This window comes from Lytechinus pictus, chromosome 12 (assembly GCF_037042905.1).
Source record: "Lytechinus pictus isolate F3 Inbred chromosome 12, Lp3.0, whole genome shotgun sequence".
NCBI lineage: Eukaryota > Metazoa > Echinodermata > Echinoidea > Temnopleuroida > Toxopneustidae > Lytechinus > Lytechinus pictus.
This window is the reverse complement of record NC_087256.1, coordinates 29,143,344-29,169,896: the sequence shown is the minus strand read 5'-3', so window position 1 is coordinate 29,169,896 and position 26,553 is coordinate 29,143,344. Positions and strand designations below refer to the sequence as shown.

Sequence of the window (26,553 nt, the reverse complement as noted above, 5' to 3'; positions counted from 1 at the left end):
CCATACCTTTCAAGGAGCGCCCCCCTAGTCTTCAAGATAACCGTTGTGTAGCTGAGCATCGACTTCAGACTCTTGGAAGAAGGCTAGAAAGAGACACCCATCTTCATGAAAAATACAAGGAAGGCATATCCGACCTTCTTCAGAAAGGCTATGCAGAAGAAGTATCTGAATGGGATGACCAAGCTCAAGCTGTTACCTGGTACATTCCTCATCATCCGGTATTCCACCCGATGAAACCAGGAAAGGTTCGCATAGTGTTTGACTGTGCTTCTAAGCAGATAAAGAGGCAATGTTTCACCAGGTTAGAGTTCCCCCTGAAGATCAAAATGTACTCAGATTTTTATGGTGGCCTGGTGGAAACCTGGAAGAGACCCCCAAGGCATTTAGGATGTGTGTCCATCTGTTCGGCGGCACATGGAGCCCCAGTTGCTGTAATTTCGCTATGCGACGAACAGCTGAAGATAATCATGGACAGTTTACTAGTGATGCAGCAAAGGTGGTTTGACGACTGCCTGGTGTCACTACAGGATGAGGAAAAGGCTGTCAAACTTGTTGCAGAACTCAGAATGTAACTTCAGAAGGGAGGATTTTGTCTAGCTAAGTGGCTAAGTAACAACCCAAGAGTCCTTCAGACTATCCCTTTGGAAGATAGGGCAAAACAAGTAGCAGGACTTGATCTTAATCATGAAGCCCTACCTGTTGAACGTGCTCTGGCTATGAGATGGGACATAGAGCAGGACTGCTTTACCTACAAGATCAACCCAAAGGACAAGCCTTCAACTCGACGAGGATTACTCGGTATAGTATCTTCAGTCTATGATCCCCTAGGATATGCCAGTCCATGTGTGCTGCAAGCAAGAATGGTCTTGCAAGACAGAAGTTAGGCTGGGATGAACCCATTCCAGTTGAAGAGGCACAGAAATGGAAGACTTGGTTGGATGAACTACCAGAGATGGAAGAATTTGAGGTGAACAGATGTGTAAAGCCTCATAACTTCGGTAAGGTAACAAATTACCAACTCCATAACTTTGCGGATGCCTCAGAAGTTGCTTATGGAGCTATGACATATCTAATGATGACAAGTGAAGATGGTCAAGTATATTGCAGTCTGCTAATGGCCAAGACACGTCTTGCTCCACTGAAGAAGTCAACCATGCCACGACTTGAGCTAATGGCTGCTACCCTTGCAACAAGGATGGACACCATGATCAGGAGAGAACTGGACTTTCCTATCACCAAGTCAACATTTTGGACAGATAGCATGATAGTTTTGAATTACATTCAAAACAAGGATAAGAGGTTCCATACCTTTGTATCTAACAGGCTTGCTATCATTCATAATGCTACCGAGATGGATCAATGGTACCATATTGACTCGACCTTGAACCCAGCAGATATCCTTTCAAGGGGCATGCCTGCAAGTCAATTGAAGGAGAGTTCGAGATGGCTTAACGGACCAGAATTTCTTCAACAGCCACAAGAATTCTGGCCTACGTTTCCAAGCGAGAAGCAAGGGATTGATGATGATGACCTGGAAGTAAAGAGGACAAAAGGAATGCATAATTTTGCATCAAGCTGTGATCATGAAGACTGCATTGACAAACTGATCACACACTTCTCGGAATGGACCAGGCTAAGAAGGGCAATTGCATGGTGGCTTAGACTGAAGAAAGTTCTCCAAGGGAAAGTGACAAAGATGACACCAATCCAAGATAAAGGCAATACCTTATCTGCCAAGGAAATTGAAAGTGCTGAAAAGGTCATTTTTCATGTACAGAGTCATGCATTCTCAGAGGAGTTGAGTGTCATTAGATTCAGGTAATTCAGTCCCTAAAGTTACAAAAGGATCACGACTGTACAAGCTAGACGCAGTTTACCAAGATGGCCTGCTTCGAGTAGGAGTACGGTTAAGACATGCAATGATACCTAGTGAAGCCAAACACCAAGTAATATTGCCCAAGAAGCATCATGCGACTTCACTTCTTGTGAGACATATACATCACAGAGTTGGACACCAAGGACTGAATCATGTGTTGGCAGAGATACGACAAAGATATTGGATTCTTGGTGCTGGTGTTGTTGTAAGGAGCATGTTAAAGAAATGTGTTAACTGCCGCAAGTACCAGGCTAGACTCGGCAAGCAGAAGATGTCAGATCTCCCATCATTTAGACTTGAAGCTACCAAACCAGCCTTTACTAACGTAGGGATGGACTATTTCGGGCCATTCGACATTAAGTGTGGACGATCAACGAGAAAAAGGTACGGAGTTGTCTTCACCTGTATGACCAGTAGGGCAATCCATATAGAGGTAGCCGAGAGTCTTGAGACGAGCTCGTGTATCGATGCCATTCGTCGTATGATAAGCAGAAGAGGGCCTATCAAGAAATTGTTCTCAGACAATGGCACCAATTTAGTGGGAGCCCAGGCTGAACTGAAAAGAGCTCTGAAGGAATGGAATGAAGACGAAATCCTGCATTTCACTGCTAATCAAGGAATAGAGTGGACTTTCAACCCTCCCACTGCTTCACATCAAGGTGGTGTTTGGGAAAGACAAATTAGCACCATCAGGAAAATACTGCACGCTATTTTGACTGAGCAGTATTTAAGGACTTGTCAATCTGAGGAACAGCTTCATACACTGATGTGCGAGGTCGAGGCAATCATTAACAGCAGGCCTCTCACACGAGTCTCTGATGATCCAGATGATCTGGAAGTATTGACACCAAACAGTCTACTACTGATGAAACAGGTGACAACGCCGCCTCCGGGCAGATGTGTACGCCAGAAAACGATGGAGACAAATGCAGCATCTTTCTGATCTTTTCTGGAAGAGATGGCTACGCAAGTATTAACCAACCTTACAACAGCGTCAACGATGGCAACAACCAGAACGCAACCTACAGATTGGGGATGTGGTCCTCATCGCAGACGAGATGGCGCCTAGGTGCTCCTGGCTTATGGGTCGCGTTCTTGAGATACATCCAGACAGTGTAAAGGTGAAGACAGCAACGTCTATATTCATCAGACCAGTCACCAAGCTGCATTTACTTTTGGAGCAGGAGATTTAGTGCCTAAATTTGTAAACAGGGTTATGAACACCCTGAGGTGTGAGCCTAGTGCCGCCTTTTAGAAATATAATTCATTACTTGATATTTGACAACAAAAAGGGTTATGCACACCCTCATTGAAATTACAAGATTGAGTAATTATCATCTGCTGATAGAAATAACTTCAAATAAGGGTTATGCATACCTTCAGTGAAAAATCATTGAGATGAAATTGATTTGGAAACTAAAGATGTGAGACATATAGCATAACTTTGATATTTCGGATGGATCAACATCGTGAGCTACATCGTGAGCAAGCAAGAGAAAGTACAGAGCACACAAATCGCTTACCAAGTCTATTTTAAATGACAGGACATTAAATGCAGGACGTTTAATACGCATGCAAAAGGCTTGATTAAGATGGACTTGAAGAAATGAAGGAACAAGAAAGAAATAAAGAACTCAGACTTTTAAATTCAATTTAGTTTGATAGCTATTTGAATTGTGGACAATTTTGCATTCATTTTATTTTTCTTCATAAGTGATGCAAGTGCAGAGCTGCCAAGTAGTACTGATTTTCAGTATTTAGTACTGAAAAGTGAGAAAAATACTGATAGTTTAATATAAAATACTGATTTTAAAGTTTCAGCTTTATGTGTTGTCCTATGATATTTTTTGAAAATACTGATTTCCTCGCTGAAATACTGATTTCAACTTTAAAAATACTGAAGTGTTCTTTTTCAGGTTGGCAACTCTGCAAGTGAATGATTTTGACCAATTCATCAAGTTGAGAATTTGTCTATTTTTTTTTTCATATGCAAATTTTCAGGTAAAGAATCTGATTTGGAAGCAAAGTGCAGTTGTTGCACAGTTCAATTATTTAGACAAATTTGTGTCTGGAAACAAGACTAAGTTTACTATTTTGGAGCCTGTGGATAAGGCTACAATTCAAGGAAACAAACTGACTGGGCGTTGTGGCGTGCGCCTGTAATCCAAGCTATGCGGGGAAGTTACAAATTGATGTAGAGGTTCGAGGTTCGAGCCCTGGTCACGTCTTTCGGATGGTGACGTTAAAGGTCGGTCCCAGACGTAAATAATCATATCTGATTGATACACGTCTGACAAAACTCAAATACACACACACACACAAATTTGAACAAAATTTAAAGGGATAAAAAAAAAAACCTCTGGTCTGAAATTCAAGACTAGTCATGTTTAAGTTTGGTAGAAAGACTACTCATTGTAGTTGAGTTTGGAGAAAAGACTATTTGGTTTCAAATTAAGTGCAAAATGCCATATGCAACAGGCTACAGCACCACTTTTCCTTTCAGCCAAATTCTTGCCATATGTAAATAATTCCAATGTATGCAAAACAGGCTAAATATTGCATGTATTGATTCATGTTTTATTAGTTTTGCAGGAAAATCACCTGAGTACTTAAATTATTTATTTTTTATAAAAAAAAAAAAAAAGGGATGTCAAAGGACCATGTACATGTATGATGTTCGATTTGACCAAAGAGCGATACAAATATAATTTGGGGCAGACTATAAAGTTTTTCACAATCAGAAAGTATTGAGTAGAATATATTTGCCCTAGTTTTTCAAAGGTATATTCATTTTCAGACTTGAAATTGTTAAAGGGGCCGGAAAAGATGGTCACTTTAATTTTAGAAAACGGCTTAAAGGCAAGAGTACATTATTTAGACTTAGTGAACAAAAGTAATGTTAATTAGCACTTGACCTATTCAGAGGTGATGACGTGATGCATTGAAATGAAGTATGAATGTTATTATATTGGAATGTAAGTTACCATAGCAACCTACATAATTGTAAGAGAAGCAAAAATTCAGGACTGTTTTTCTTTTCCTTTGGTTTGTAAATGATGAGCTTTAAGCTCCCATTTAAGGGGCCGGGATGTAGATACGAGCTTCTGAATTTTTGCGATGACGTCAGAAGCGAGAGTTTTGGATTCGTTTCTCGAACATGCCGAGTGAGGGCGTAGTTGATTTATCGAGGATCTAAATTTTCTATGAGATAGAATGAAAGTCATTTCGGGATTGTTTCTAAAATTCATGTTAATCTGGAGATGCCAATGTTGTAAGTTGAATTTATCTTCATAGAAAATTTAGATCCTCGATAAATCAACTACGCCCTCACTCGGCATGTTCGAGAAACGAATCCAAAACTCTCGCTTCTGACGTCATCGCAAAAATTCAGAAGCTCGTATTTACATCCCGGCCCCTTAAATGGGAGCTTAAAGCTCATCATTTACAAACCAAAGGAAAAGAAAAACAGTCCTGAATTTTTGCTTCTCTAACAATTATGTAGGTTGCTATGGTAACTTACATTCCAATATAATAACGTTCATACTTCCTTTCAATGCATCATGTCATCACCTCTGAATAGGTCAAGTGCTAATTAACATTACTTTTATTCACTAAGTCTAAATAATGTACTCTTGACTTTTATGCCGTTTTCTAATGCTCATGCATTCAAGGAATTAATCCTGCCGGGTACCCATTCACCTCACCTGGGTTGAGTGCAGCAACATGTGGATAAATTTCTTGCTGAAGGAAATTACGCAATGGCTGGGATTCGAACCCTAGACTCTCTGTTTCAAAGTCAGAGACTAATCCACTGGGCCACAACGCTTTATGACCCTTTCCCTTGGACCCTGGTGGGTTATATTGGAGTAATGGGAATAATCTCTTCTTAAAAGCATTTCAAGGCAGATTTCTTGTTGTCTAAAATACAATGTAAATTAAAACCTTCATAATTTACTATATCACCAAAGCATGGACACACATATTCATTTCAGCTTTCAATATCACAATATTTTCATATTGTTGCCATTCATAAAGCCCTGATTAGGAACAATAACAGAAGTCTGAGCTATGTCTCTTTGTATTTTGCTTCTAATCATTTCATTCCAGCATAGCGAAAACAATGGATACAGGAATGCCCAGGGTATGTGTGACAGATGCTGAGTTGTCATCCTCCTCAGCATCCTTTTGCTTCTAATCCTCCCATGCCACTGTAAATGCCATTGTAGGATATCTACTGAAAGACGTGGCCCAGACTATGGCTAAATTGTCTAAGAACGTCCGTGACCGACGGTAAGCACAACTCCTGAATTGCCGATTCCATGTTAACATAATATACCTTCACCCAACATACAAGTACATGTTGGAGCTTCTGTCAGTAACAAATATCTGCTTTTCACAAACTGCTATACTGATGATGTCACCTTTTTGGGGAGTACACTGCAATCTGCAAGTGGTTCATCTGTTCCTTTAGCCAGTCATGGAATTGACCTTTGACCTCAAGATCAAGGGTCACCTCTTGAAAGACTTTGCTGACAGATACCTTTATGAGGGAAAATGAATCAAGAAATGCAAAGATGATTGTTATACAAATAGCGAATAGGCATGAAGGCGATGGTGCGAGATTTCACACGAGGCGAAGACGCTCTATTCAACATGGCATTAGCCGAGTTGAATAGAGCGTCTCTTTCTTTCACCCAATGTGAAATCTCGCACCATTGCATGAATAAAAATATTTGCTATTTGTGTTGTACTACGCCTCAGAATCTAGCGAAAATATGAAAAAACAAGAGTTTTTCCCTGCAGTAATCTATGAAAAGGGAGCAAAAATATTGAAAGCAAAAAGCAAGATCGCACATAATCTTGGGCAGCATTGCACATTTAGCCAACAAGCTATACGCCTATTGCACCTTCATCTTTAGATGGATTAAATTAAATGGACTAAATCGCATCATGACGTCACCTCCTACAGCCGTGCAACGGTACATTTTGGATGGTACGTCGTGTGTGCAGCGGTACGAATGTTTGACATTCAGCCTCCCATTTGCTCCCGTACAACAAGCTAAGTAGGCGTTGTACAATATGAAATAGTATAGTAAAAAGGGGCTAAAATCATGCCCCTTCAAACTAACAAACATGTAGTATGTATATTCATGGGCTGACATGAGAAGTTCATGTTATTTTTTCTGCTTTCACCTCTTTCTTTCTTAATTCATATTTGCTTTGCCTCCAATCATGCCCCCTGAAAGTAGCACATGAGGCTGCTCCCAATATGCCCCTCCCTGCCCTAGCTAAACCCACAATAGCACAGAAACTAGGGAAGATACTCGACCAAAAAAATAGTAGGTATGTGCCGCGGGCGAGACAAAAAATGGGGGCCTTGGAGCGGGCTTATTGTTAAAAGCAGGGTCATCGGAATAGGCTTCGGAATCACAAATGTTTGTGAAAACGGGGGTCCTTGGAACGGGTCGCCTGTGTGTGAGTGCATATGCATCCCTATTGAACGGGCATACATGCATGCAGCTAGCCCAGCGGCACGGGCGCCGTGTGCGCTAGCGCAGAGGAGATGGTCGAACAGCGCTTTGCGGCCGCTTTTCACCAAAATTACGGCTCATTGTAGCAGATCAATGTGGCCGGAACGGTGTAACGGAAAATATGCGAAACTTTGGAGCGGATTACTTTCTCTTTTCTCGATAAGAAAATGCTATGCTTTGGAGCTGCTTTCTTTTTTCTTTTTCTCAATAAGACAAAAAATGCTATGCCTTGGAACGGAAATTTGAGTGTAAAAATACCCACTATGCATTATATACCGAGTGCCCCCCCCCGCACAGAATTGTATTTGCCGAGTTTCTGTAAATATCTGAATATATCATATGATAAACCTGTCTCTCTGTAGATCTGTGGGTAATGCTGCTATAGCTACTGCATTGTAAAATTTCAAATTCTTCAATGACAATAGTGTTGTTTGTTTGGTTTTTTTTTAAGATGAGGGTTACATCTTTCACTCTTTGACGTAATGCTGCACACATTATTTTCATTTTCAGAACCTATACTTCTACACATATTGTTATTCTCTTTTGGTGACTTAATTTTGATTTCAGATAAGATTATTCAATTTAGCCAACTTATTGCGTTCTGAGCTGGACAGTCATACACGCACTTAGTTTATCATCATCAAAAGCCAAAACTGACAGTACAATAAAAAGATTGTCTAACTCAGTCATGTCAGTACATAGTCAACATACTAACCTCTTGAAATCCAAGTTTTTTGAAGAGGCCAAGACTGACTGTGTTCTTCTCCCCAATCTTAGCAATAAATCTGGAAACTTTCAAGAAATCCACACCTGAGAAATAAGTGATAAAAGCAATAGAATCATAGAAAGCAATGTCTCACAAGTGGTCTTTTAAGCAAATCTATTACATGTATACATAAAAAATGCAAAATCAAAGATCTACTTTATTACTTTACATATTTATCATGATATCCTTGTTGTTTTTTTTCACTAAGTTTTGTTTTGATGATTTTATAAAGCTTTCATCTTTTTTCCGATCTGCTGAATATAAAATTCAATCTGAAACTCAATCACCAATATCACTCACCATAGTACATCATGATCAGGAGAGCCTCCTTGCCATATCCCTTTCCACGACATGATGATTCTGTAGATGAATGAATTAATACAAATCTACTTCAATCAATATACAGGATACAATAGTGTCATTTAAACACATTAGAACATTCTTCAGTCATCCACATGATTTACTTATTAACATGTGATTTGCCAACTACAATTAAATGCAGATGGCAAGTCAAATCACTTCCAGTGACTTCCATTAACTGAACGGCAGTTTCAGAATTTAATCAAATGAAGTTTCTATTTTATGTCCAAATACAAGTGAATAATGGGCTAGTGGGAGAACCCCCCCCCCCTGGATTCTGAATAGAATTAACTCTTATACCTGGGCCCTATCTTACAAAGACTTACGATCAATGATCATCCATAACTATGGAAAGCCAGCAACGTCAAAATCTAAAATGCATGTTTGTTCAAAATATTTTCTAGATATGAAGAAAGGTCATATACATTCATCATTTTCTTGAAAATTCAGTATGCTTTTCTTTGCTTACAAAGGGCATTGTGCAAATTTCCTGGAGAAAAAAATCATGACACTGTTGGATTTCCATATAGTTTAGGTTGATCAGATCATTCGTAACTCCCTGTAAGACAGGGCCCAGATATATTGCAACTCTATGGCACACATTCTGAAGTCTGGGTTAACTTGGACCATTGTCTAATTCTGTACTAAAATTATGGAAAGCCAAAAATGTCAAAATATTTTTTAAACGTAGTATATTTCTTATGCTCAATTTGCTCTTTCATCATGCTATAATGGTGAAGTAAACAAATTAACCCTAAAAGGACTAAAAGGACTTCCCACGATATTTCCGAAACGCAAAAAGATAGCGCCGCAAAATTGTATGACATTTTCTTTGAAGTCATCAATAAATCTCAAATAGCCCAGTCCTTTTAGGGTTAATCCCAGACAGTGGTGAATCTGTTTGAGAATTGTGTCACAATTGGCTATCCATAGTTAACCACAACTTCAGAGTTTGAATTAAACCCCCAAGTTCAAGATATGGGCCACTGATATTTAATAACAATAATAATATGTGACATTTATATAGCGCTTAATACAAACGACAATCATCTCTAAGCGCTGCATACTATTACCCCGGCTTCAGCATGGCTATCCTGATTGGACGCTCAAGCATTCAAGGAATTCCTTCCTACTGGGTACCAATTTACTACACCTGGGTGGAGAGTGGCAAATGTAAGGAGAGTGATGCGGTGAGATTTGAACCCCAGACCCTGTAGTTCAAAGTCTGGAGACTTATCCTCTGAGCCACAACACCCCTATTTAAGTGTATTATTTGGTGTCAACCAGCAACAGTGACATATTAAAAAGTGAAGGCATCACCTCCAACAATAGTGATGATTAAGGCTTAAAGATCAACACATTGTTTCGCAATCCATTTGTTTCTACTTTACCTGCTACCATTATCTCTATCTCAGCTTGAGAGGGCACTTCATGATCATTGAAGAACAGATTGACATCTCCACACATGCTTTCTGATTGAATACAAGAAAAAAAGACAGAATTGAAAAAATATTCAATTTACAATACGGCATAAACAATACACATTCATCTGCAGAAAATATTTTATCCTGAGAGGCACAAGAAAACTAGCAAGAATAAGAGAGTTTGGGTTTGGGTAAGTGTCACGAGTTAAGAACTGTTAGAAGGGTAGCATACCAATGACAGGTGCACTCTTCCTAGAATTTGAACTTAAAAGTCTAATTATGCAATACAAGTCTCTTGTTTGTATTGTCAGTGGAATTAGAAACCATCCAAATATTGGTCTGTCCAGAATATTTGGCATACAGTTTTTATTGACTGTGGTCTAAAACCAAGTTATGGCTTCTTGATCAGGAAAATGTTTGTCCCCACTTTGGCCATGATGATGCCGCCATGTATTCAACAGACTTGCGATTGATCCAATTCATGTCAAATATGGAAAGCCAGCAATGCCATAATTCTCCATCAAGGACAGCAGTAAACAGAGGGAGCATAATTGGTTCAAACAATCATACATAATTTCTATATTGATACAACACATTGAATAGATGTGAGCAGTCTAGATGACGATGACGTCTATGGATTTCAACAGTTAAGACAGATTGGATCAATTACAAGTATAGGCCTATTAGTAAGACAGCCATGAAAATTTCAATAATGTATAATTTTCAGTGGTCAAAATATTTGGAATAATCCCTCCAGCAACATGTGCAGGGCCCTGGAAACTTTTTTTTTTGGCTGGGGGTGCTGAAGTGAATTTGAAAAACAAAAGAAATTATAAAAAATAATGATTTCATTACAAAATGATGGTAGTTTTGGTCCCCAAAACTTTGAGCAGGAAAAACAAAAGGTTCAACGCAAAATATTGGCCATTTTCCATACATTTCTCCAATTTGACATACCTACCAGAATTCCAATGCGTGCCGCCTATGGAAAATGGTACACGCAGCACCCCCTATATAAAAGAAGGAGATGCTTCTGCACCCCCGGCACCCCCACTTCCCAGGGCCATGAACATCTGTTTCTGTCATTCAGTACAATTAGTTTTTTTAAAGCCCTAAAAACAGCAGGGTTATTGAACATTGTAAAAAGCTTTGGGAGTATTACTACGGAAAAGCACTATAGAATACCAAAATGTATGTACTTTTGTATTGATGTCTGGGTGATGTATTGGTTTTGTCTGCCGTCATATGACGATTCTGTGAGCCGGTCATATTGCTTACCAATTTCATTAGTGCTTGAAGCCCATTTGGTCTTGTCCAGTATGATGAATGTACATTCTGAAGATATAAAAAGATAGGTAGGTAGGTAGATAGATAGACAGATATTAAATAGATAAATGGATAGATGGGTTAATTATATTAGGAAGTTTTAATAGATAGCAAGAAAATATTGATACACTGTGAAATTCATATCACTGACACTTCTATGAATAGACAACATATTTAACAATATGTTCCATTTGTTTAGCGCAGCTACTATACTGCGCTTGATATTTGGTATCATATTACTACCCCGGCTGTAGCTGAGCCACCGTATAGGCACTAAAGCATTCAAGGAATGAATCCTACTGGGTACCCATTCACCTCACCTGGGTCGAGTGCAGCACAATGTGGGTACAAATTTCTTGCTGAAGGAAAACACGTCATGGCTGGGATTCGAACCCAAGGACCTCTGATTGAAAGACGAGAATCGTAAATACGAGCCCATGATGCCACGGCGCACATACTGAAACTAGAAATTTGACTGCCCCCGCTTAATGCGATCAGAAATTCATTCCACATGATTGAACTTAATATCGTGCAAAAAAAACAATTTATATATATAATGAACAAATTTAGACCTTTGAACCAACTCACATATATAACGAGCTGTGACCTTTGACCTGCGGACTCCGAATTCGCACTTAACCTGTATTTTGGTGTCATCTACCTACACACCACCATTTTTTAAATCCATTAAATATTTTTCGAGTTATTGCGCGGAAACCAACTCGCATATTTAATGAGCTGTGACATTTGACCTTTGACCTGCGGACTCTGAATTCGAACTTAGCCTGTATTTTGGTGTCATCTACCTACACACCAAAAATATTTACAATCCATTATTAAAAAATGTTTTTCGAGTTATTGCGCGGAAACCAACTCGCATATTTAATGAGCTGTGATCTTTGACCTGCGGACTCCGAATTTGAACTTACCCTGTATTTTGGTGTCATCTACCTACACACCCAAAATTGTTATATCCATCAAATATTTTTCGAGTTATTGCACAAAAACCAACTCGCATATTCAATGAGCTGTGACATTTGACCTTTGACCTGCGGACTCAGAATTCGAACTTAGCCTGTATTTTGGTGTCATATACCTACACACCCAAAATTTTGAAATCCATTAAATATTTTTTGAGTTATTGTACTGAAACCAAGTGGGGGACGGACAGGTGCAATGCTTAATGTTCCCTCCGAACTTTGTCTGCGGGGGGCATAGAAATAGGGTAATAATAATCATATTTTCCATCAAAACTAGCTCAGATTGCAATACATCAGAGGTAACAGTAAACTAGAAAGTCAAAAAGGGGCCTAAGCTTTCGATCCTAGCAGAATCTTCTTCGGAGGCAAAATGACAAACATATAAAGTGGAACAACCATAATATAGACCACAAACAAGCTACAGCAACACTAGAAACAAGGAGACAAAAGGGGAATTAGTGAGTAGAGAAGACCAATCAGTAAACTCAGACATCCCAGATCAAGTTTACTCGGGTCCCAAGCAAAGGGTCCCATCAAGACTCAAAACACAGAAAAATTCTTGCTAAAGGAAAACATATCATGGCTGGCATTTGAACCGATGAACGTCGGTTGGAAAGACGAGAGTGGGAACCAAACTGAGACAGGTGCTGGATCTGAGATCACTAGGCATTGTGATTTTTATTTACTTTTGTAAACCCCTTTTTTTTTATAGACTTCTAGGTCAAGAAGCCTGATTCACATTCTACTCCCAACACTTTTACTTGAAATCCCCAAATGTATTGTACAATCAAGGGATCTTACTGTTTTCATCTTCATACCAGCTCTTCTGCATCTCATACTCCTCATCGAGAGATAGTGGTTCTGATGCCGTCAACTCCTGCAACTCGGTAGACTTCATCCATTCATGGTATCTATGTTTACAGGGTGTATAAAGAAAAAAATATATATATATCAAGGTACCTGTCTGAGCCATGGTTAGCTGATGATTGGAGCAGGAATCCCACTCTTTTTTTTTTATTAGCGTCTTTTTAATCCTCCAACTTCTCCGAAGACAAAAATCAGGAATTGGAAAAGCCAAAATGAAATCTTGCATGAGGCCGAGTCCTAGATCTGCTACATCAAAAGTAATACAAACAAAACAAATATTGTTTGTATGCAATACCAATGCTCTTTTCCATTGCAGATTTAATTTATGATATGAAATCTCCAATACTAAAAATAATATAATGATTGTGAAGAATACATTGTATGAAATAAATTCCAGTAATTAATACTGATCTTTGAGAATTCAACGAAATGTACATTATGTTAATAGATAATAAAATGATTTCACATATTCATGACAATCATGTGATTAATGACCATGAGAGGACTCACAATGATTTATTTGAATCGAAAATTGAAATTTAGAATGGATGGTTGATCCTAGAATCTTATACATTCAGTGATTTCAGTCATCATGACAGAACACTGATATTTAGTATTAGAATGGGTGAAGATCTAACAGTATTACACATTCAATAAAGATTCGAAACAAAGATTAACATTTTAAGAACAGAGGAAAGAAATAGAAGTATGCGATACTAGATTGGATATATGGTGATCTAACACTGTCACTGCTAGTACTATACATTCAATAAAGATTCAAAACAATGGTTATCATTCTCAAGAAAGAAAAAAGAAATTTAGCATTGGAATAGATAGATGATGAATCATGATCTACATTGTAACAATACTACCCATTCAACTTGGGAGTCAAAATATTTGAAGATTAGCATTCTTAGCACCTAGGCAAATGAAATAAATTTAGTATAACTTAGACTTGATAAATGATCAATCTTAAATTACACATTCAATAACAAGTAAACCCAACTGAAATAAAAAATTCTTCGAAGTTAGAACATGTATGTAAAGGCTAGAGTATAGTGCTAGAAGATGATGATCTTAAAATTTCACATTCAATGGAGCCAAAAAACAATTTACAAACTTAGAACAAGTAACAGAAGAATGAAGTTTTGTATAATAAATACATGTAGATGATGATCATTCAATAATGATTCAAAACAGTGATTAACATTCTTAGAACAGAGTAATGAAATTAGAATGGTGATTTTATAATATTACACATATAAAGTTCATCAAAACAATGATTTACAATCTTAAAAGACTAAAACTAAACTTTAGTTTGAAGGTTGTAATAAACTATATTAAGCAAGGCATTTTAAGGAGACAAAAAAATAACTCTGAAAACCTAAATTTAGATGGATATGATGACCATTACAAAATTAATAAGTTTAAAGAACTGTTATTAAACAAGTATAATTTTGGAACAAAATCAGAATGTAAAAATTGGTGGAATTATCCGCTTCAGTTGATCTTCCATGCCATGGCATGGAAAAAAAAAATATTGGCATAGCATAACTCCGCATACATTCGTAATTCCTAAGCTTCGTTATTCCGAAGGTTCGGATATTCTGAAGGTTCGTTATTCCGAAGGTTCGTAATTCCGAAGGTTCTTTAGTCCGAAAACGAAGTGAGGTTCATAATTCCGAAATCGTTACTCCGAAAACGAAGTGAGGTTCGTAATTCCGAAGGTTCGTTAATCCGAAAAAGAAATGAGGTTCGTAATTCCGAAGGTTCGTTAGTCCGAAAACTAAATGATTAACTAACCTTATTTCGTTTTCGGACTAACAAACCTTCGGAGCAACGAACCTTCGGAACAACGAACCTTATTTCGTTTTCGGATTAACGAACCTTTGGAACATCGAACCTTATTTCGTTTTCGGATTATCTAACCTTCGGAATAACGAACCTTCGGAATAACGCCACAAATGTTCGGATTAACGAACCCTTTTACATTTTCGGATTAACGAACATCGAGGTAGGCCTATAGCCTATAGGCAATTTGCGTGTTTTGGAATTACGAACCTTCGGAATAAAGAACCTTCAGAATAACGAACCTTCAGATTTACGAACCTTCGGAATTACGAAGTGTAACCGCATAACTCACCTTGGCACATGAAATTCTTTGTAAGGTACCAACACCACATTAGTTCCGATAACACAAGTTTTTTCATTGATCCTCATACCTGTCCTGGGAAAAAAGGAAAATGTTATTGTTAAAGAGATCAAATTCTAAATCAACCTTGACCAAAACAAGTCAAACACAGGACATGTGAATCAGTTAGATCTAGATCTAACTTAGACTGAGTTAGAATCTGACGCTGATGTGATATCTAACTTAACTCTAAGCTTTTGTTAGACTTGGGATTTTTTTACAATTTCAACTTCAGACTCAGACCTCAGTGTCAAATATATTATTTGTTTAAAAATGTATGATATAATATAGTGATATATTATTAGTCCTCGCCTTGCCCCGGGAACCTCGACACGACGTCTTTAGACAGTGTTGTCCTCGCCATGCAAGTACAGACAACATAGTTCAGTGGAACAAGGAGTTACTTCTCATGAAGCCCCCGTTCTCTCAGGAGTGCCGCAAGGTAGCGTGGTCGGACCTCTGCTCTTCCTCCTCTTCATTAATGACCTCCCCGAATATGTATCATCACAGTCTACGGTGCGCCTCTTTGCTGATGATTGCATCTTGTACAGAAAGGTCAAGACAGAGGAGGACACTAAACAGCTTCAGAGGGACCTGGATGCTCTTCAAGTATGGGAAGATGACTGGCTCATGCAATTTCACCCGCAAAAATGCCAAGTTATGCATGTTACCAATAAGAGGGTAGTTATCAAGAGTTCGACACCATATTGCATTCATGGAATACCCCTGGTGGAGACTGATAAAGCAAAATACCTTGGTGTAAACTTCCAGGAAAACCTTAAGTGGAATCACCATGTAGACAAAACAACTAAGTCTGCCAACTCAGTCAGCAGCTTCCTGCAGAGAAATATCAGGGACTGTCCTCTCAAGACGAAAGTGTTGTGCTACAAAGCACTTGTCCTTCCAGTACTGGAGTATGCTGCTGTGGTGTGGGACCCATTTACCCAGAGGAACATCTCAAAACTGGAAATGGTACAACGCCGTTACGCCCGCTTTGCTTTAGGAGACTTTCGACGTACCAGCAGTGTATCAGATATGCTAAAGCAACTCCAGTCAGTGGGCTACTCTTCAGGAAAGAAGGGCACAACAGCGAGCTAGCATGGTCTACTGCATCATCAACAAGCTTATTGACATCCCGGATGACCACTTCATTCCATCAACTGGACCATGTACACGTGGAAATCCTGATAAGTTCCAAATTCCATATGCCAGAACACAAATATATCAAAAGACATTCTTTCCTGATGCTATCAGAATATGGAACTCACTCCCAGCAAAGATAGTTCACAGCACCTCCCTCGCATCTTTCAAGCAGGAGGTGGCAGTGTAGCTCAGTCGGTTAGAGCGCCTGTTCCGGAAAAGATCGTAGATCTCAACGTGCGTGGGTTCGAGTCCCGCAGCATGCCGGAAGACGTCTAACAAAAAAACTTATGCTAGCGTTGTGTGTTAACGTGCCTCACCGCTGTGTTCAGTGCGGGTGTGAATGCAGTTGGAAAACACTCCGTCCATCGGAAAGGACGCAAATGTTGGTCCCGTGTATAGGAGAGTCACAACCTATGCACGTTAAAACCAATACACTATTCGTCAAAGAGTAGGGTGTTCACCCGGTGTATTGCACCTGCCGGTCCCCGGTACTACAATACTGCAATAATCTTCAGGATTGAAGGAGGCAGTGTAGCGTGAAGAAGAAGAAGAAGGTGCAGCAAAGGAGGCTTCGTTAAGGCCTCTTCTGTTTTTAGCCGCACATAGTTTTGTAGAGATTTTTACTCGCACTATTCTCATCTGGGCACTTGCAAGCACAAGTACGAATAATATTAATAATATGCCAACGGCAGTCTGTACTTTACAGGAAGAAGAAAAAAGAAGAAGAACAGCCAAGTGAGCTAACCAAATGGCAATGTACAGAAACTCAAGCTTTTGGTCTACGTCTGAACATTCTTGATTAACGCACGTTCACAGAATTAGGTATTTGTCTATCATGGTCTGAACCCCGAACGCGAACCCAGTCCCAGGCCCACCGTGCGCCGGCCGAATAACGGTACCGGCTCAGGCTGGGGGGCGCCCAGGCTAAGGCTCGCGCTTCACCCCTCGTCTGGTTCGGCGGCCCGTGAATATTTGCTGAGCTAATCAGCTCAGGCCGCTCAGTCTAACTTAAATGGTAAAAAAATCAGTGTCTAACGTTAATATTAAATAGCAATTGTCAGGTGAAAGTGTTACTTACTGCTTCTTAAAATTAAAGCTGTGAAAAAAACATATTATTGTTACCGTCGCTGCTTGACTTGGCTTTTCTTTGTTTTGAACACATCGAGATATCGGAGGATATTGCATAGAGATATGATACGCCAAGTGTCCTCACCCCCCCCCCCCCCCTTGGCCCCCATATATGCCGTAAGCGCTATGGCCTATTAAGGACGTTCCACAGTTAAAGTGAAATCCATGTCATTTTCACCAAACTTTGCACATAGATACTTTAGAACCTTAATATTTGAAATATGCAAAAATTAACATAGGTCCATGTGCTAGATTTTTTGCTATAGAGCTTCAAAGTTCACCCAAATTGATGTTCTTAAAAATTGCGCATTCAAAAGAATTTGGCATTTTTAGACCACCCAAGATTACTACAATGAGTTTAAACCTCTATTACTCAGTCAAAATACATGAAAAAGTCATCAAATTTCGCAAGAGAGTTAATAATTGTATCGTTAGAGTGGAGAATCTATTTATAGTGCTATTTGTTTGCAATTTTAAGTTTAACAGCACTGCCATTTCTTAAAAATTGCATAAAAGATAACAAAATCCCAATCTAAGAAATGTGAAATTTCAGTTACAGACTACAAACGTACAATAAATGCTGCACTTTATTTAAAATCCATGTCATTTTCACCAAAATTTGCAGAGTTGTAGAAGAAGGTATACCTAAGCGGTACAAACATTAAAAAATAGGGGTTCATGTGCTTGTTTTTAAACTATCAGCATTTTTATTAGAGCAAATGTGCTTTTTAAAACACCAAAAATGCGCCGAATGCTTTGTATCTATGTGAAGAAAAAATCAAAACCACTCTACCATTTATTCAAACTCGGGGTAATATTCGTGATTCTTGGCAGCACTGCAGAGTAAAGTATTTTGAAATTGTAGAGAATGTTTTTTTGAATGGTCCATGGAATAATTCCACTTTATAGCTTGATGAAATAACACATCGGATCTGCAGTTAAAGTGCAGAAGATGAGAAAAATCAGCTCATACCCGCAGCTAATTAATCACCTGTTCATCCATTGTGACGTCAGCGCGCAGAGTGTAAACTATGCGCAGATCATAATGCGCACAAACATAACTGTGGAACGTCCTTAAATTGCAGCGAAATGTCTCAAATAAATTTATATTTAATTCAAATGAACAATTACTAAATGAATCGAATCACCGGTATAAGTTAAACTAAAAATCATTATGAAAAGAAATTGATAATTTATACCATCTTCCAATTTCGCAATCAACTTTCGTCATTGAAAATTTGAATGAATTCTAAGCAATTTGCCATCTTGGTGCGCGGCGACTCGAAAACTGCGTCCTTTTCCGTGGTCCTTACTTAAATCTCCAGTGGCATAACTACGGGGCATGTCCCCCCCCCCCCCCCCCCCATCGGCTGGCAAAAAATTAAAGAATGGGAAAATGAGAAAAGAAGAAATTATTGTTCATTATATTATCCGGTATATTAGGCCTATACATAAGAACATAGGCGGCGGAACGGGGGGGGGGGGGGGGTCCTTTCCCCCTAACTTTAAGGTGGCCGGGGTCGGACCCCCCTAAAATTTATGTTGATAACATTTTTTTTTTTGCTTGTCAATTTCGTTTCCTGCGTCCATCCCAAAACTTCAGATGGATATCCCTTTAAATTTTTAAATTACATTACTGAAAAATTGTTCTCTATACCTTCTTCCTGTCCCTGGTCAGCCCATGCATGCAGTCTGTCCTATATAACTATCGGTACGTGAGAGCTCTAAAACTATAGCATTGCGTAAAAATCACAATTTACCGAAAGAAGTGTAGGCCTCCAGTTTAATTGATACCGACAAAGATGGTGGAACGTACTAAAAACCGAATCAGTTGGAACAGCCCCGTGTGCCCGACAGTTTATATTTTTTTCCCCCGACAGTCTGCAGGCCAGTTTTTGTTTTCCCGGCCCTTTCTCTTAAACTCTTTCTTCTTTTTCCCTTTCCCCCTTTATTCTCTCTTTCTCTTTTCCTCTCCCTTTTTGCTTCTTTTCTTTTTGCTTGTAACTCGTCGGGGGGGGGGGGGGGCGCAATCTGCCCCCTTAATAGGTACGCTAGTGCTCCTATCCCCTATGAGAATTTGCTCCCGAACTACAGTATATAAAAGCCAAACTCTAGATTGATCCCGCACTTGAAACCCATGATGTAACTTGTTCTGTCAGCGTCTCTGTTTTCAAACGCAAACTGAAATTGCTTTTACTGAGTAAGTTGATAATATTTAATGTAAATACGTCAAATACGATGTCATGTGACCTGTTGATAATATTTAATGTAAATACGATGTCATGTGACCTGTTTAAGTTTTATTACTATTTTCTTAGCTCATTTGTCTATCCCCTCTTTTCCCAGGCTGGCCCTTCAATATTCATTTAACCAACTTTCCTCTTGTGAATTAGTTTTTCCTTTCTCTCACTCCTTTTCTTTCCATCTTCCTAACCCCTACCTGGAACTAGGCAAGGGACCTCTTCTAAGCCTATCACTTTTCTTGTTCCTTTTTTTGTTTTGTGTCCACTTTTCTCTCCCTCTCCATCCTTCATCCCCCTGCTTACCTTTTCCCTTTGTAGATATCAAAATCTCCTTTGTAAATATTCCCTCACCCTCACATGATTTTATGCAGTTTTGTTTAGTTTTTTCTGGGTAAATTTTACCTCTAATCTCTTTTAAACTAGTTAAAAATTCATGCCATGTATTCTCTTTTGGGGGACCTTGCTTTGACAAGCTCAGCTTCTTGAAGGTCTCCTCCCCTTTCATGACATACATGTATATATACTTTTTCGTTTTAATATGATCTCATCTTTGTATATTTTAAGTGTGCGTGACAATCAAAGTAAAAAAAGTATTTTTTATGATGTTGTTAACTAATGTTATGTACAAATGTTGTGAAAGAAGAAATAAATGAACCATGAAATGCTACGCACCACATATTTTCAAACTTTCCCTTGTCATGTCTATTGCTTGCCCATAAGCTGGATTACAGTGCAGGGAGCTTCGGATAATATTTTTCAATTTGATTTCAATTAGAGTAAACCAAGTTCACTAGTATTACGGGCAAAAATATCCCCGTGAACACACCTAAGAAAGTTTGGTGTTTTTTTAATGCACACACATGAACATGAAAGACAATAAAAACTTGTTTCAAAATAATTTATTCATATTTCACATTTTATAACACCTGCATAGTCCATATAATGCAGGGGCCGCGGAACGATTTCCGAAGGGGGGGGGGGCTGACCATGCAAAAAATCACAATCGTATGGTCATTTTCAAGTTTTTGTATATGGTTTTGGAAAACAGCCTACCCCCCCCCCCCTGCCCCTGAAATGTGTGTTATTTTGTATTCTTATTCCTGTACTCTATCTCTTAACTTCTGAACTGAAAAAGGGTCGGTCACCATAACTTCTGAACTGAAAAAGGGCCCGTCCCTATAACTTCTGAACTGAAAAAGGGTCGGTCCCCATAACTTCTGAACTGAAAAAGGGCCCGTCCCTATAACTTCTGAACTGAAAAAGGGTCGGTCCCCATAACTTCTGAATTGAAAGAGTCAGCCCCCATAACTTCTGAACTGAAAAAAGGTCGGACCCCATAATTCTAAACTGGGCATCTGAAACAGGGTCGGTCCCCATAACTTATGAACTGAATCAGAGTCGGTCCCCATAACTTATGAACTGAAAAAGGGTCGGTCTCCATAACTTTTGAACTGAAAAAGGGTCGGTCTCCATAACTTCTGAACTGAAAAAGGGTCGGTCCCCATAACTTCTGAACTGAAAAATGGTCGGTCCCCATAACTTCTGAACTAAAAAAGGGTCAGTCCCCATAACTTCTGATCTGAAAAAGGGTCGGTCCCCATAAATTCTGAACTGAAAAAGGGTCAGTCCCTATAAATTCATACACATTACTGCACAAGACAAGAAACCAATTTATCTAACATGACTTTTGACAAAATGAATATCTTACTATGACAATTTTTTCAGCTTATTCTTACAACTTGAATAATCCCAGATGGATACTTAATTCATGTTTAATAAATTAGGAGTAGATGGAATGGAATAACATTACATTTACATTTATTTGGGTTCATTATAAGACCAGTGAACTACACTACCATGATTGATTCAACACACTTAATAAGTTAGTAATGAATTACTTCCAACAAAAATATATTCAACATGTAGCAGCCTTAGAGGGGTAGTTCACCCTGAAGAAAAGTTTGTTGTAAAAATAGCCCAAAATAGCAGAAAAGGTAATTTAAAATAATGGGTGAAGGTTTGAGGAAAATCTATTAAAGATTTAAAAAGTTATCAAAATACCAAATTTTGGATTTGTGACGTCATGAAGGAACAGCTGCCCCAAATGTTATGTGATATAAAATGCATGAATTTCATTATTTAATAGTTCCTGAAGACTTATTTTTGTTATCTTTTCATGATCGGGTGTGAAATGATTTATCCATTGACATATAAAAGGTACAGTAAAAACAATTTTCTCCATTCGCTATGTATAGGAATGCTGCTCATACATAACGTCACAAATCAATTAATTAAGAATATAATAATCACTATGTAATTCTTTGAAGGATTTTTCTTAAACCTTTCACCGTATTTTTTGTGATTTTTTTCTGCCATTTTTACAATAAACTTTTTGTCAGGGTGAACTTCCCCTTTAATATGTAAGATGCTAGATTTTAATAGTTGCATCTTGACAAACTTTGATTGCCACATTTCTCTGTTTACACAATGCATCCAAACAGTACACAGTGAAATCTGAAACTTTTCAATGATTCTGTCTACGTAAACTACATCAGTACACTTTGTAATTTACTACCTTTTGAGTATTTTTTAGTATAAGAAATTATAATGGTACACTTTGAAATTACATAGCTTTTCCATTTTTCTTTGTCAATGAAATTAAATCACTAATAATTCAAAGCCTTTTCAACCATTCTTTGTGTATGAACCTTTAACAGTACAAGTACACTTAGAAATCCAATATTGAGTATTCAACAATTCTTTGGCTATGAAATTGTCATGTTACACTTTGAAATTAAATAGCTTTCAAATAATTATTCATCTATGAAAATATACATGATATAACAGCACACTCTGAATCCAATACTTTCTTTTCAATAATTCACTGCCAATGACGGAAATTATGATGCTACATTTGGAAATTATGCATGCAACTTGTCAATTCTTCGTCCATGAAACTTTGACACTTACACTTGACATTGCTTCACTTAGGGATTAGCATCAATTATGAAGGCACAGTTTGAAGGTTTTAAAAAAAATAACAACGTAGAAAGCATCTGCTACATTTTATTTTATTTTCATTTCTTTTATATTTTGACAATTTTTTATCGCTTATACTGTGATTTAAATTATTTTACTCCTTTGTTGTTGTATACTTGTACATATGTTTTTAAAGGATGTCAAATAAATAAATTGAATTGAATTGAATCTAACAGTCTCATCTGTACTAAAAAATTCAATATAGAAACAGTGTTGACTTTGTGACACAGAAATATCAAATATTTTCCCCTTTTATTTAATTACGCTTGAATGAACAATTTAATGTTCCAAGAGCACCAAAAGCCAGGGCTGTCCCACTGACTAGCCTCAATTCTCATTTCACCGGCCCTAAACATTTTCTGTATACCCCTTTTGATTTCCCCCATTTGTGCTTTAACCAAGAAATTTGCTCTTTAACAAAATGGCCTTTCCCTCAAAATACCGTATTGAAATATGAAGCCTAAAATTTGATCTAATTTACATCCAATTCAATTACATACTGCTGAAATAATGAATAATATACAGTGCGTATCAAAAAAAAGTTTACACTTAGAAAAAATCCTGTTAAATTATACATTTGTAATATCCTGAAGATTTTTCCACATTTCAACATTGGTACAGGTCCATTTAAGCAAATGACGATATAACTGTCGAAAAATATTTCCGCTTGAGTGAGCACCACTTACTTTTGAAAAGTTAGTGAAAAATCATTTGCGCAGAACTTTGAAATAGTAATGCGAATAAAAAAGACCCTAATCATGTAGAACACGTGAAATTAAGCTAGTAAAATTGATTTGAAGATATCTTTTACCTTTTTTAACTTGTTTCCTTGCCCAAAACACTTCGAAGAGTGCATTGCGCCCCATCCACTCCCCCACACACCGAGGCCATCGGGGCGATATTTGCCTTTAATACACTAAGCTGTGATTTACATGAAATGGCTTAGGGTTGATTTTTATTTTGTTAATCATTGTCAAGCTTGGGAAAAGTGTGGAGAAACAAGTATTACGTGAAAAATGAAATGTAAACCCACTTTAAATAATAAAAACATAGTGAAAAGTATACTGGATATGTCTGCTATAAACTTTTTTTAGTTTCAGTTATGTCCTCAGATCCAGCTGGCACAAAAAGGGTAAATGTTGTGCTTACTAAGTTTTGAAATTTCAATTTGGGTGGCAAGTGTTACAAAATGCTTGAATGTATCTGTTTTATGTCAATTTACTATAAGAGCAAGGAAAATGTATGAGAAATGTTTTGCAGGGTAAGTTTGATTTTGCCCTTTCCCTTGACACAGCGTGAAAACGAGCATTTCTGCGCAAACAGATTTCTGCAAGCTTTACAAAAATGGACAGTGCTCACTCAAGTGTTACATTCTGTCATAACTTTTACTTTTATTGGATAGATGAGACCCAAACCCAAGAATATATGTGAACAAATTACCCACATGTTGTATATTTTTAAATTCCCAGGGCTTTTTCAAAGTGTAAACTTTTTTTTTGATACGCACTGTATAAATGTTAACCAAGTTAATTGACGACCTCCGACTTTGTGATCGGAAATCATGTAGGTCACTGATATACAGATAATGATTTTATCAGTTTTACAAATAAGGACCATTCAAAAAATATCTGAACAATTCATAATCGTCATCATTGTCTTTCTTCATGTTGACACCACAACCGGGACCACAACATGGTCAAACTTTATCGAACTCAAATGACCTTTGGCCTAATGACATGAAATTACAATCGTCCATTTATAGCCAATAGTTCCTTTCTCAGTACCATTGGTACAAAATGGTATAAAGTACTGAGAAACGTATTTATACCAATCAAAGTACCATTGTTATTCTTTTATACCAGTATGAAAGAATAACAATGGTACTTTGAATGGTATAACAGAATACCTTTCTCATTACCATTGATATAAAAGAATACCAATTGTACTTTCAAATGGCATAAAAGAATACCTTTCTCAGTACGTACCAGCGCATATCACAAAATATGAATTAAAATGTCTCTATGCGCTTCCAAAGGACTTGGATATTATTACCCCGGCCAGCTGTAGCTTGGCAGCCGTAATTACTGAGATTACAACGAACGCACACGCATTTCAAGGAATAAATTCCTGCCAGGTACCCATTCACCTCACCTGGGTCGAGTGCAGCACAATGTGGATAAATTTCTTGCCGAAGGAAATTACGCCATGACTGGGATTTGAACCCATGACCCTCTGTTTCAAAGTCCGGAGAATAATCCACTGGGCCACAACGCTCCAAAAATGTACCCTTTCGCACTGACATCTCTTCCCCGGCGAAAGTCGACGGCTGATTTGCTCGGGAGGAATTACCCGGAGTCAATGAAAGCATGCGCTTTTTTTAAATTTGGATTTTAATCATAGTCTTTCCTTAATAATCCCAGATCCCTAATGAATTCTATCAGTGAAAGTAGACATAAGAAGACGATCACACAAACTGAGATTTTCACATCAATAGAAAGATTTCAAACCCTTGAATAGCATCTAGCTCCATCCAGGGGGCCATTTCATAAAGCTGTTCGTAAGTTAAGAGCGACTTTAAGAACGACTGGTGATCCTTTCTTGTGGTAAATGATATTTGCACTGGCGATGGTTTAGCGCATAAGTAAGGTTCACCAGTCGTTCTTTAAGTCGCTCTTAACTTACGAACAGCTTTATGAAACACCCACCAGGTAACAAAACAAATATAAAATACAGAATTTAACCAACTAACCAAAACATAAAAAAATAAATGTGATTTTGAATTTTTTTGTACATTTGATCAGATTCATATAAAGTGTCTGTGTACCAAATATTAGCATTTTAGGGGCATTATTTAGTTAATTAAAGCAAAATTTTGATTTTACGCATAAATTAGCATAATTAATTAGCAATGAGATTTTTTCACAGAAAATGATCTTGCAGCTTTGTAGATTATGCCCTTGGTAACGCGCGTGCCAAGTTCCGTCGGGATTGCGCGATCAACGGCCGAGATCATAGTCTTCTTAGGCATCGAAATAGCCAAGTCTATTTAGGGTTAAAAAATCTTGCTCTTGAACATACATGGAGCGGTGTATCATACCTTGTGTGGTAAATTGGTCTTGACCTGTATCACGGTTGGTCACTTCTTCATTTACTTCCTGTTTGATGGTAATGGTTTGACCTAGTATGAACAGATAAATTATAGAAAGCAAATAATTCAGACTGATAACAGACAATCATGCTTAAAAAGAAATTCCAGTAGTTGCCGTAAACACTGATTTCATGAGAAAGTCTGTAAAACAAGGCTTAATTGTCAGTATATCATCGAGGATCTAGATCTGGTACAGTTACATAAACTGAACTTCATGAAATCTTGAAATCTACGCTGAAAAATGTTCAGACTGAAGATCCCCAACACAGATAAGCGCACGTGGGACAGTGTATAATTATTGCTTTGAATGTCAGGCCCGACGCTCTACCTGAATCCTGTGCTTTTTTGCTGATTTCTCAGCAATTACACAATTTTTTCCAGAATCCTTTGCCACATACGTTTTATTTATACAAACAGAAACTCTGGTGGTCATTTCATTGGATTCTGTACGAACTCATTTTGATATCGTTACCAAAACTAGCATTTACCTTTAACTCTTTAAACAATGATCAAGCAACCTACATAAACCAG

General features: G+C 37.9%; 2 protein-coding genes across 6 annotated transcripts in view; both read right to left on the bottom strand.

Moving 5' to 3' along the window:
• Positions 1-4,434: 4,434 nt before the first annotated feature.
• Positions 4,435-17,667, bottom strand: LOC129272386 (N-acetyltransferase 9-like protein). 4 transcript variants are annotated; one of them, XR_010295228.1, is made up of 9 exons: positions 17,543-17,651; positions 15,274-15,357; positions 13,065-13,174; positions 11,236-11,292; positions 9,925-10,005; positions 8,474-8,533; positions 8,123-8,217; positions 5,049-6,416; positions 4,435-4,484 (listed from the first exon to the last, which is right to left on the bottom strand). XR_010295228.1 is itself a non-coding variant. In XM_064107347.1 (8 exons), the coding sequence occupies exons 2-8, from the start codon at positions 15,348-15,350 to the stop codon at positions 6,294-6,296; spliced, it is 603 nt and encodes a 200-aa protein (XP_063963417.1). In that variant the 5' UTR covers positions 15,351-15,357; positions 17,587-17,667; the 3' UTR covers positions 5,305-6,293. The 4 variants fall into 4 exon arrangements, 3 of the variants coding, with proteins under 3 accessions (XP_063963417.1, XP_063963416.1, XP_063963419.1); XM_064107347.1 differs by lacking the exon at positions 4,435-4,484 and having other exon boundaries at positions 5,305-6,416; positions 17,587-17,667; XM_064107346.1 differs by lacking the exon at positions 4,435-4,484 and having other exon boundaries at positions 5,305-6,416; positions 15,274-15,352; positions 17,587-17,643.
• A 3,052-nt stretch (positions 17,668-20,719) lies between these two features.
• Positions 20,720-26,553, bottom strand: part of LOC129272384 (zinc finger protein 850-like) — a 30,385-nt gene continuing 24,551 nt past the window's right edge. For both annotated transcript variants that reach the window (XM_064107552.1, XM_064107553.1), the window contains one exon: positions 20,720-26,052. In XM_064107552.1, the coding sequence (XP_063963622.1) occupies positions 25,895-26,052 (158 nt within the window). In that variant the 3' untranslated portion in view covers positions 20,720-25,894. The remainder of the gene's footprint in view (positions 26,053-26,553) is intronic.